At 36.8% G+C, this 12,103-nt stretch overlaps 1 protein-coding gene across 2 annotated transcripts in view; it reads right to left on the reverse strand.

The window, feature by feature from the left end:
* Positions 1–12,103, reverse strand: part of LOC105481049 (transmembrane protein 245) — a 102,399-nt gene that overhangs the window by 82,084 nt on the left and 8,212 nt on the right. For both annotated transcript variants that reach the window (XM_011740297.3, XM_071078116.1), the window contains exons 2-3: positions 8,984–9,101; positions 7,046–7,147 (exon numbers count right to left, since the gene is read on the reverse strand). In XM_011740297.3, the coding sequence (XP_011738599.2) occupies positions 7,046–7,147; positions 8,984–9,101 (220 nt within the window). The remainder of the gene's footprint in view (positions 1–7,045; positions 7,148–8,983; positions 9,102–12,103) is intronic.

Below are 12,103 nucleotides of genomic sequence, written 5' to 3' on the forward strand. Positions count from 1 at the left end.
GAGTTCAGCCCCAGTCCTCTCTTGCTTGCCCTTGTACCACGTGATGACACAGCAAGAAGACTCTCACCAGATGCCAGCACCTTGACAGTGGACTTCTCAGCCTCCAGAACTGTAAGCCAATAAATTTCTGTTCATTGCAAGTTACCAAGTCTGTGTTACTCTGTCACAGCAGCACAAAACAGACTAAGACATAAGGTTTCTACTAAGTAAGGTTTCTGGGATCTAGGAGGCAAGGAAGCTAGGTCATGTAGTTAAGTCAACAGGACCAATATGGAAAACTGAAGGAGCTGACAACTACAACTGACGCAAGAAGGATGAGTAGTCAATACTTTTTCAGGATGACTGACACTTACTCAAAGAGCCTGGGGAGGGGAAAGAACACTGGGCTTAGGGTCAAGAACCTACGTTTATTTATTATCATTATTATTACTTTTAAGACAGGGTCTCACCTCTGTAGCCCAGGCTGGAATACAGTGGCATGATTACTACTCACTGCAGCCTTGACCTGGGCTCAAACAATCCTCCAGCTTCAGCCCTCCCAGTAGCTGGGACTATAGATGCACACTACCACACCCAGCTAATTTTTATTTTATTTTATTTTTATTTATTTATTTTCTGTAGAGACAGGGTCTCACTATCTTTCCCAGGCCAGGCTAGTCTTGAACTCCTGGGCTAAAGCAATCCTCCTGCCTTGGCCTCATAAAATACTGGAATTATAGCATGAGCCATTATGCCTGGCCAAGGACCTAAGTTTAAATCTTAGCTCCACTAGTCACCTGTGTGACTGCAGGCTAGTCAGTTAATCTCTAGAAGTATCTTCATCTGTAAATGAAGATACCATCTATTTTACAAAGATTTATTTGTATGGGTTCTGTTTTGTTTGCTTGTGGATTTAAAAAGATAGCACATTTAAAAGCACTTAAAAGTTCTTGGCGGCCAGGCGCGGTGGCTCAAGCCTGTAATCCCAGCACTTTGGGAGGCTGAGACGGGCGGATCATGAGGTCACAAGATCAAGACCATCCTGGCTAACACAGTGAAACCCCGTCTCTACTAAAAAATACAAAAAACTAGCCAGGTGAGGTGGCGGGCGCCTGTAGTCCCAGCTACTCAGAAGGCTGAGGCAGGAGAATGGCGTGAACCCAGGAGGCGGAGCTTGCAGTGAGCTGAGATCCGGCCACTGCACTCCAGCCTGGGTGACAGAGCGAGACTCCGTCTCAGGGAAAAAAAAAAAAAAAGTTCTTGGCTCATGACAGGCACTTAAATATTCTTCCCTTATTATCTTAAGCTTTTGGGAAATACTATGTTAGAACTTCTCGGGTCTAAGAGGAAACCACTGAGTAAGACCCTTGGGTTGAGAAGGAACCACTGAAACTAACTCAGCAATGATTCACAAGAAGAGTTTTCTGAGGCTGAGGTGGGAGCACTGCTTGAGCCCAGGAGTTCAAGCTGCAGTGAGCTATGGTCACACCACTGCACTCCAGCCTGGGCAACAGAGCGAGTGTCAGTCTCTAAAAACAAAAATATGAATAATAAATAGAAGAGTATTCTGGGTCTAGGAACCAAATTCAGGCTTTGAATTCTGATGAAATCCAGGACTAATTCTGTGAGTCTAGTGAACCACAGATCACGAAAGTTTCTACAGCACAAAACCTTCAAAGCTCAGAAGACACACAGAAGGATACTCACACAAGTGACTGGAAAACAAGAGCAAGTGACACAATGGGACATTGGAAATGACAAGGAAAGAGCAGATGCACACATTGTCGTGGCAGTATACTAAAGCATTCCCGTACCTACCTATATTACAGTGACATCTACAGCAGGAAACTGTAAGTATAAGAGAAGGGCTGTCCCATTACACACCAGATGATTTGAGTTCTGATACTTAAACAGAAACAATGTTCTTAGGGGCAAGAAGAAAAAAATACTCAAAAATTTAGAAAAAAAAAATATTTAAAAGATTTATTTTATGATGAGGATTATTTAGACTAGAAGTCCAGAAAGGGATTCTAGATCAGTAATCACCTACCTTGACGCAGGTTGAAATGAGAGTAAAAGAAAACAAATAAAACCAAGATTTCCAAATCTGTACTCAACATTTATTCTGTGTGTCTGTGATTTCCTTCCTTGTCATAGCCGGTAATACAAATAACAGCAATCTGGCTTGCATGTCAGCATATCACTATTCTAAGTTTACGGCTGGTAATCATCATCGACCATGGTCTCCTTTTTCCCCTTGCTCAAAAATTGGTCTTAGAAGTCTTATCCTTACAGTTTTCTAGGCTGACGTCATCAGATGACTAGAATTTACACCATAGAGAAAACAGAATTGCAACCTTTGGTTTAGACCTGCATTACTTATATTTTTATAATAATTACTTACTTGGCCCTGGACAAAAGTAGTCAAAAGGGGAAACCATTCTGGGGTAAGGGGTAAAGGGTAAGCAGAGCTGTCTGAGTCACTTGCTATTAGGTGAACGAAAACACAGGAGATAAAACTAACCAGAGAAACAAGTCGAAACTGCCAAGCTTTCTACAACAGTTGCCAAAACAGGAAATTTACTTCCACTAGGCAGATATATAACCACAAAGTTTAACAGATTATAACCAGAAAGATAGGCTGAACAAAGAAAACTTAGACACCAAAATATAAATAAAATCCTCCCTATTTTCCACGGTGAGAGAGATATGTAGTTAAGGTTACTTTGCTTCAGGTATTTTAAAATTCTAAATATATATTTATAAATAAAAATATGGCTTACAATTGCTAGATATTACTCATTTATCAAATAAAATAATAAAAAGCAAATTAATTTTTTAAAACTTTTGCAAGGTACCTGTACAAACACACCAGAGTGCCACAAAGAGCCTCATGATTAGAATAAAATGAAGACGTTAAAAATAACGCTGTATAAGTGTATTCATTGACACAGAAAGTTGATCATGACATAATTAAGTTTAAAATGTGGGTTACAAAAGAGAATGTTCACTGTAATCTAGTTTTTTGTGTGCTTTTAAAAGTCTGAAGGCAAAACAACTATTAGTTAACATTTTGGTATAATCTGTAGACGGTGAGATTTTGAGTGATTTTTAGTTTCTTCCTTTTGTTTCTCTGTATTTCCTCGCTTTACTGCAACACACATATTATCTGAGAAATTAATTCTTTTTAAAACATACTGCAGCTAGTAATCTGCTCTTGGAGTTTATTACAGCCATCAGAAAGAAGCAAGGAGCAAAGTATTGGTCAACTACAGAAGCTTTGTGTTCAGACTTACCTCTCCAGTCACAGCTGCTTCCACACGGCTGGGTAACCAGAAGTCTGGTCTGATGATTTGAGGACCACTACTATATCCTGACAACCTCCCCACTTTCAACTCCTTAGAGACCTCTACCTTTAACAAACTATTTCCAGATATAGGTCACTCACAGCCAGGGTACCTCAAAACTAATCTTTAAAAGCACATGGTCTATTCAACTTTGTACTAGAAATTCCAACCAGAGCAATCTGGCAAGAAAAATAAATTACAGGCATGCAAATTAGAAAGGAAGAAGTCAAACTATCCCTATTGTAGATGACTGACCTTATATATGCAAAATCCTAAAGAATATACCAAAGAACTACTGAAGCTAATAAATTGAGCAGAGCTGAAGGATGCAAGATCAACAAGCAAAAAATGTTTTATTTCTACCCAGCGGCAATAAACCATCCAAAAAGAAAATTAAGAAAACAATTCCACATGATAGTATCAAAAAGAATAAGGAATAAATTAAAGGTGCAAGACATATACAAAGAAAACTTCAAAACACTGCTGACTCCTATGTTCATTGCAGCACTGTTCACAATAGCCACAATTTGGAAGAAACCTAAGTATCCATCAACAGATAAATGGATAAAGAACATGTGGTACTTATACACAATGGAGTACTATTCAGCCAAAAAAAACAGAATGAGATCCTGTCATTTGTAACAACATGGATGGAACTGGAGGCCGTATAAGCTAAGTGAAATAAACTAGGCACAGAAAGACAAACATCTAATGTTATCACTTATTTGTGGGATCTAAAAATCAAAACAATTGAACTCAGAGATGGAGAGCAGAGGATGGTTACCAGAGGCTGGGAAGCATAGTGGGAGGGTAAGGGGAAGCTGGAAGTGGTTATTAATAGGTACCAAAAAAATTAAAAAGAATGGACAGGGCACGGTGGCTCATGCCTGTAATCCCAGCACTTTGGGAGGCCAAGGCAGGCGGACCACCTGAGATCAGGAGTTCAAGACCAGCCTGGCCAACGTGGTGAAACCCCGTCTCTACAACAATACAAATATTAGCCAGGCATAATGGTGGGTGCCTGTAATCCCAGCTACTCAGGAGGCTGAGGCAGGAGAATCACTTGAACCCGGGAGGTGGAGGCTGAAAAGAGCTGAGATCATGCCATTGCACCCCAGCCTGGCCAACAGAGCGAGACCCCATCTCAAAAAAAAAAATAAAGAATAAGACCTAGTATTTGATAGCACAATCTGAGGGTGAGGCAGGAGAATCGCTTGAACCTGGGAGGTAGAGGCTGCAGTGAGCTGAGATCGTGCCATTACACTCCAGCCTGGCCAACAGAGCGAGACTCCATCTCAAAAAAACAAAAAAATTAAAAAGAATAAGACCTAGTATTTGATAGCAAAACAATTATTGACTGTAGTCAATAATTTAATTGTATATTTTAAAATAACAAAGAGTATAATTGGATTGTTTATAGCAACGGATAAATACTTGAGGAGATGGGTACTCCATTTTACTTGATGTGATTATTAGACATTACATGCCTGTGTCAAAACATCCCATGTACCCCATAAATATATACACCTACTATGCAGCCACAAAAAATAAAATTTAAAATTAAAAAAAAAAAACTGCTGAAAAATTAAAGTGTAATGAAATAAATGGAAATGCATCCCATGCTCATAAATTGTAAGGTTTTTGTGGTTTTGTTTTTTTATATTGTAAAGATGGCAATGCTTTCCCAAGTGATCTCTAGATTGAATGCAATCCCTATCAAAATCCCAACAGGCTTTTCTGTAAAAACAGAGAAGCTGATCTTAAATATGGAAATGCAAGGGACCAAAAAATAGTCAAAACAATTTTGAAAAAGAAGAATAAAGTTGGAGGATTCATGCTTCTGAATTTCGAAACTACAGTAATCAAAAGAATGTGTTAACTGACATAAGGATAGACATATAGATCAGTGAAACACAACACAAAGGGCAGAAATAAACCCATACATATATGGTCAATTGATTTCTGACAAGGGTGCCAAGGCCATCTTCAACAAACAGTGCTGAGAGAACTGAATATATGCAGGCAAAAGAATGAGGTTGGACCCTTACCTCACTTAATGTACAAAAATTATTTCAAAACGGATCAATGACCTACATATAAGAGATAAAAGTATAAAATTCTTAAAAGGAAACTTAAGGGTAAGTATTCACCAACCGTAGATTTGGCAATTGTTTTTCAGATGACACCAAAAACACAAGCAATAAAAGAAAAAATAAATTGGACTTCATCAAAAAAATTTCTGTGCATCAAAACAGACGGACTATCAAGAGAGTAAAAATATAACCCACCAATGAAATATTTACAAATCATATATTTGATAAGGGTCTAGTAGCTATATAAAGAATTCTTAAAATGAAACAACAAGCAACAAGGCAAACAATTTAATATTTTTTAAAGGGGAAAGAATCTGAATAAACATTTCTCCAAAGAAGAGAAACAAATGGCCAAAAAGCAAATGAAAAGATGCTCAACATCATTAGTTATTAGGGAAATGCAAATGAAAACAACAATGAGATACCACTTCATACCCACTAGACTGGCCATTATCAAAAAGTGAAAAATAATAGATGTCGACAAGGATGCAGAGAAATTAGAATCCTGATACATTGCTGGTAGAAATTTGAATGGTACATCTGCTATGGAAAATAGTTTGGCAGTTCCTTAAAAAATTAAACACAGAATTACCATATGACCCAGTAATTCTACTCATAGGTAAATATTCAAAAGAACTGAAAACGTGTATTCAAATAAATACTTGCACACAAACGTTCACAGAGGCACTATTCACAATAGCCAAATGGTAGAAATAACTCAAATATCCATCAACTGACAAGCAGATAAACAAAATGTGGTATACTCTTACCATGGAATATGATTCAGCCATAAAAAGGAATGAAGTACTGATATATGTACAGGGTTTCTTTCTGAGGTGATGAAAATGTCTTGGAGCTAGATAGAGGTCATGGTTGCACAACATTGTGATATATTGTATGCCTTTTTTTTTTTTTTTGAGACAGAGTCTCACTCTGTCGCCAGGCTAGAGTGCACTGGCACGATCTTGGCTCACTGCAACCTCCACCTCCCGGGTTCAAGCAATTCTTCTGCCTCAGTCTCCCAAGTAGCTGGGACTACAGGCACACACTACCATGCCCAGCTAATTTTTGTATTTTTAGTAGAGATGGGGTTTTCCCATATTGGCCAGGCTGGTCTCAAACCTCGTGATCTGCCCACCTCAGCCTCCCAAAGTGCTGGGATTACAGACGTGAGCCACTGCACCCAGCCTGTATGCCATTTTTAAATGGTTACTGCACTGGTAGCCCTTGCTACTTGGGAGGCTGAGGTTGGAAAACCCCTGAGCCCAGGAGTTCAAGGTTACAGTGAGCTATCATTGTGCCACTGCACTCCAGCCTGGGCAACACAGCAAGACCCCATCACTAAAAAATAAAATAAAAATATTTTATTTTATAAAAATAAGATATTTTAATAAAATTAAAATACAATGGCTTATGATTAATTTTAAGTTATATATGCCTCAATAAAATAATACCAAAACAAAGCATGGTCTAACAACCTAAAACATTTTAAACGATTTATTTTCCATTCAGAAACCATCATAGGTTTTTAAATAAATTAAAAGTTATTTCATCATAGCATTTTTTAAAAAGCTACTCTCCAAAATGCTTCAAAGAGTAATATTAATAGAACGCCCTATTTCTTACCAGAAGACTCTTTTCCATTCTGTTTTTCATACAGGGTGCCCACAGACATCAGGAAAACAATAACCAAGAATACTGGAATTCTCCATGAGCCAGCGAGGGATGCTGCAAATTAAGAATTAACATTTTTAGTGAAATAAAAACATAGTACTTGTTTTTACAAAACCGAATTCTGTAGTTTGACAGAACAATCTGGTATATATGTTAATTACAGAATTACTTATCAGGCAAAAAAAATTTTTTAAGTCCATTAGATAGATTAAACTTCAAGGTTTCCCAAAATTAAGTTCATCCCTGTTCTCAGAGGCCCCTGGTCAAATGGATAGGGTATATGCCAGCCTACCTTTAATGGAGTTTAAAGACAGTCTATTGTAATGCATATCAAGGGTCTAAAACCATCCCGAACTCAAATCACCTACTTCACCCCAGAATGACCAGAATTAGGCATAGATCTCAAAGTCATAAAGTCTGATTTGGTTTCTTGAAAATACCACCGGGTGTGAACTTTCTCTCTCAAGAAAGAGAATGGCCCAAAAGAGCACAGCAAAAGAGTCAATGTCTCCTCCTCAGTGTATAATGCAAAAATGTTTACAAGTTGGCCACATGCAGTGGCTCACATGCGTAATCTCAGCACTTTGTGGGGGCCCAGGCAGGTGGGCTCATTTGAGGTCAAGAGTTCGAGACCAGCCTGGCCAGCATAGTAAAATCATGTCTCTACTAAAAATACAAAAAAAATTAGCCAGGCGTGGTGGTACGTGCCTGTAATCCCAGCTATTTGGGAGGCTGAGGCAGGAGAATTGCTTGAACCCAGGAGCTGGAGGCTGCAGTGAGACAAGATCACACTACTGCACTGCAGCCTGGGCAATGGAGTGAGACTCCATGTCAAAAAAAAAAAAAAAAAAATGTTTACAAGTCACCAAGAAACAGGTCTCTAGCCATAACCATTTCCCTGAGTCCACCTAAAACCTCATAAACATCCCTGCCTGCCTGCCTCCTTCCTCTGCCTTCCTCAAGTTCAAAATGAGTCATATCTGACATATAGGATCTAGGAGATAAATTCCTCTATCATTTCAACTCAACAAAGCTAGAGAATAATGCTTTGTTTGACATCAAACAAAGACAGACACATAGCTGTTTTTTATTTTATTTTTAACAATAAGTAGTAGTTCTAGAAACTAAGGCTACCCACTGCTCTGGGTTACTGAATTGTGTTGTTAAATTAGAACTTAATGTTTCCACGGGCTCAAACTTGGGAGATGAAAGTCTCAACCATAAATACCACACTGAAAAATCAACATCTGAGCAGTCAGCCACCCAGCTAACATGACAGGGAACCCATTACTCTGAGCAGTTCTGACATCAAACATCCTTATGTGGAAAAGAGATTTGTCTCTCTGAAGCTACTCACGACTCTGACATCTCTCCCTCATGGTTAGAGATCTGTTTAAAGCACTCTTTCACAGGACAGTCCTTCAAATATTAGAAATACGCTTTCATGTCTTATATCCTCCTTACCTCTATCTCCTTTCTACCCTAGACCCCCAGTTCCCTCCTCTCATCCAGAGTAAACATCTCTAGTTCCTTTAACTGGTTCTCACACATGATTCTGAGGACTTCCTATCGTTGACTGCTTATCTATATCCTCCCTTAAGTATGACACTCAGAAATGATATGAAAATCCAAGGGTGCTCTACTTTTTAAGATGTATTGACTTTTAAAAGGACCTTTTGGAAAATGAACATAATTAAAGACATTTTAAAGCACATCATTTTCATTAAAATTTAATGAAAGATTAAAGCATAACATTTTCTAAAGATTAAAGAATTTTAAATGCAACATAAAACACTACAAAAAAATCACTTCCATTCACAGTCAGCCTCTGCAGACCTTAGGCCAGACTTTTAAAAAAAAAAAAAAAAAAAAAAAAAAGAAGGAACCCACCTAAATGAAAAAGCAATATAATCCAGATAGGAATTGAAACTGCTCTCAAGTAGCGTTCAGTGCTTGCATTCCACTTGAATGAAACAGTCAACACATAGCCAACCACCAACGTCCAGATCTTAAATAAATGAAATAAAGACACGGCTGTAAAATCTATACACATGAAAATGAACATAGAATTATATAAAATCTGTGTCTATACAGCAGGAGGGCTCTGGACATAGCACAGAAAAGATAAAGGTTGATGGTGCCAAAGAAACGTGCCTAGGTTCTCCTCGTTTAGAGAATCTAAGTTTTGAAACATTAGGCATTTGAAATCTCACGTAGTGATATTAAATAGTTGTTTAACAAAAGATACATAGCTCAAAAACCATCTTATACATAAAATGTTTGAGATAAAATATACAAAGCATAAACCATGGATTTAAATTAAGAGTCTAATCTTGTGGAATTCCTACAGTTTTCTCTGTTAATCAATGTTTAGAAAAGAAATGGAAAGAAAAAAAAAACAAGAAAAGGAAAGCTTTCCAAAAAGAATCAGGTTAAGATTCTATTGCAGCTTATAAAATATGTTTGTTACTAGGAAAATAACTCCATAAAAGTTAGAAAGCAGACAGCTGAAGTGTGACCCTGCTGAAATAATCTAGGCAACAGATGATTAGAACCTAATCCAGAATTATGATGTACCAGCTGAAGAAGTGTGCCTGAAAAAAAATATTATTAGAGGAACAAACAGCAGGATTTCAGAACAGAAGAATCAGCCAGGATACCCTCCTCAGTTCTTTCTATACTAAAGTTAAATGACTCTAGAGCTTAAGAAGCATCAAAAGAAACCAGTATAGCCTACACAGAAACTCATATTTTAATAGAACATTTATAAAACACAGGGAATACATAATCCAGAACACATCTGAGCACAAAGAACTTAATTAACATAAGACCAAGAAGCTAAAATTCAAGTTTGACATGAATCTTGCCAAAAAAAAAAAAAAGCACATTAAGACAAAAAGAAACTTCAAGCTATGTAATTCAGAGCATGAAGAAAAAAGAACTGATGGGATTACTAAAAAAGACAGAAAAAAACTATCTCCTACATTATTTTGGTCAAATCTGTCAATAAAAATAATCTTCACATCTTAAAAATGTTTATAGCTTCTAACCTCAGAATTCAACTTTCAGACTTTATCCTTACTAAATAATGATAAATTCTGAAAAAGCTTTAAATATAAAGAAGCTTATCAGAGTATGATTCAGAACAGTGGAAAAAGTGATTACCTAAAAGGTCAACAACTGGGAAACGATTATGACTTACTCAATAAAATGTTATGCAACCATTAAAATCACTTCTTAAAAACAAAGACTATACAGTTTTAAAATTCCCAATATCATACTAAGTTAGAAGTAAAATACAAAGAATGTATATGATGTGATTACATCTACTATATGGTGGGAGGAAAAGAAAATGTACTAAGAAGTTAGTGGCTGTATTTGGGTGGTAAGATTTTGTTCTTCCTTTCACTTTTTTCTGTATTTTCCAAATTGCCTTTAATAAGCACTACTTATTTTATAATAAAAAGGACATTAAAATATCTTCTTCAAGTAACTCTATCAGATGAAATATTAAAGAGCTCTGAAGCTCAAAAATATGAGGACATGGGAAGTGAGACTACAGCTGCTTCAAAAAGTCCAGTCTTGCTGGACCAGACCAATTAACCCTGGGAATTCAAAGAATTTGAGATCTGATGGTAGAGCGTAGAAAAAAATCTGAGTACAATAATAGTACACTTATATAACAGTCCTATGTGCCAGGCCCTATTCTAATGCTTTATATATACTAACTCATTTGATCCTCATAACCCCACAAAATAAGTACTATTATGATCCTCATTTTACACATGAAAGAAACTCAAATTTCAGAGAAGTGACTTGCCCAAGGCCACAAAGCTAATAAATGACAGAGGCAGGTTTAGAACCCAGGAATTTGGCTCCAGAGTGCACTTTTCTAACCATAAGGAGAAAGAAGTGTGGTGCTAGAATACCAAAGATAAACAAAAGCTGCTCAGATTTTCACAAGGGAAAATTAAAATAGTCAATTTTGATAACTACAACTTGTTGAAATTTAAAAGAAAAAATTTCAGTAAATGGATAGTCTTCAGAGGTACGTCAGTTAGCCCCACCCTATTAAACATTATGTCAGTCACTTAGATGAAAGACTAGAGGCACAATAATCTAAAAAACTGATTGTACACAAATCAGTTACACAAAACTGAGTTGTCAATAAACACTGAGATAACATATCATGATGCAAAAAGATATCCTGAAGCCAGAACAATGGGCTAATCCAGATAAGATTAAATTATATGAAAAGAAATGCAAAGTTCTGCTTCGAGGTTCAAAACTCAACTGTACAAGTATGGAATCGAAAGAGAACATCTAAACCACTTTTCAGTTCAGTGTGAGTCAGCATATGACTAGTAGAAGCACTTATTTCTGAAAGTACAATACTCATATCAGGGAAAGTGATTGTTTCAATTAATTTTGCACACCAAACCACACAATAAAATTCAGCCTTGGAAAGGAAATAGAAATCACAACGCGATATATAAATGTAGCTGGGGGAAAAAAAAGTTTTGCTTAGAAAAGAGAAGGAATCAGCTATCCAAAATGGAATCATCATCACTAAAAGTGTTTGAGCAAACGTCAACCAGAGATGACAAAGTAAGTACTACCCTTAATAAGAAGCTGAACTGGAGGTCACAATATATACAGTACCTCCAGTAAGTTTTTGTTTCTTATCTGTATGCATAAGGAATTAATATCATTTGCAGGGAGAGAAAAAATAAGAGACTGCATACTTCAGATTTTTTAAGAGAAATTTATGATCTAACAAGAAGCATGTATTTTCATCTATCAACCTGAAACTCACAGATTACCCCATTCCAGTTTAAAATAACCATTTTAAAATATACTCCCCAATTCTACTTTTAGGAGTGTTTTACAGAAGCACACTGTGCAGGCAGATATAAAAATATTCACTGTTGCCATTTACAATATAAAAAATTGAAAACAACTTAAGTATTTTATAGGGAACTATTTAAATAATGCTATCTCCAAAAATTG

This window comes from Macaca nemestrina, chromosome 14 (genome assembly GCF_043159975.1).
Source record: "Macaca nemestrina isolate mMacNem1 chromosome 14, mMacNem.hap1, whole genome shotgun sequence".
Lineage (NCBI taxonomy): Eukaryota > Metazoa > Chordata > Mammalia > Primates > Cercopithecidae > Macaca > Macaca nemestrina.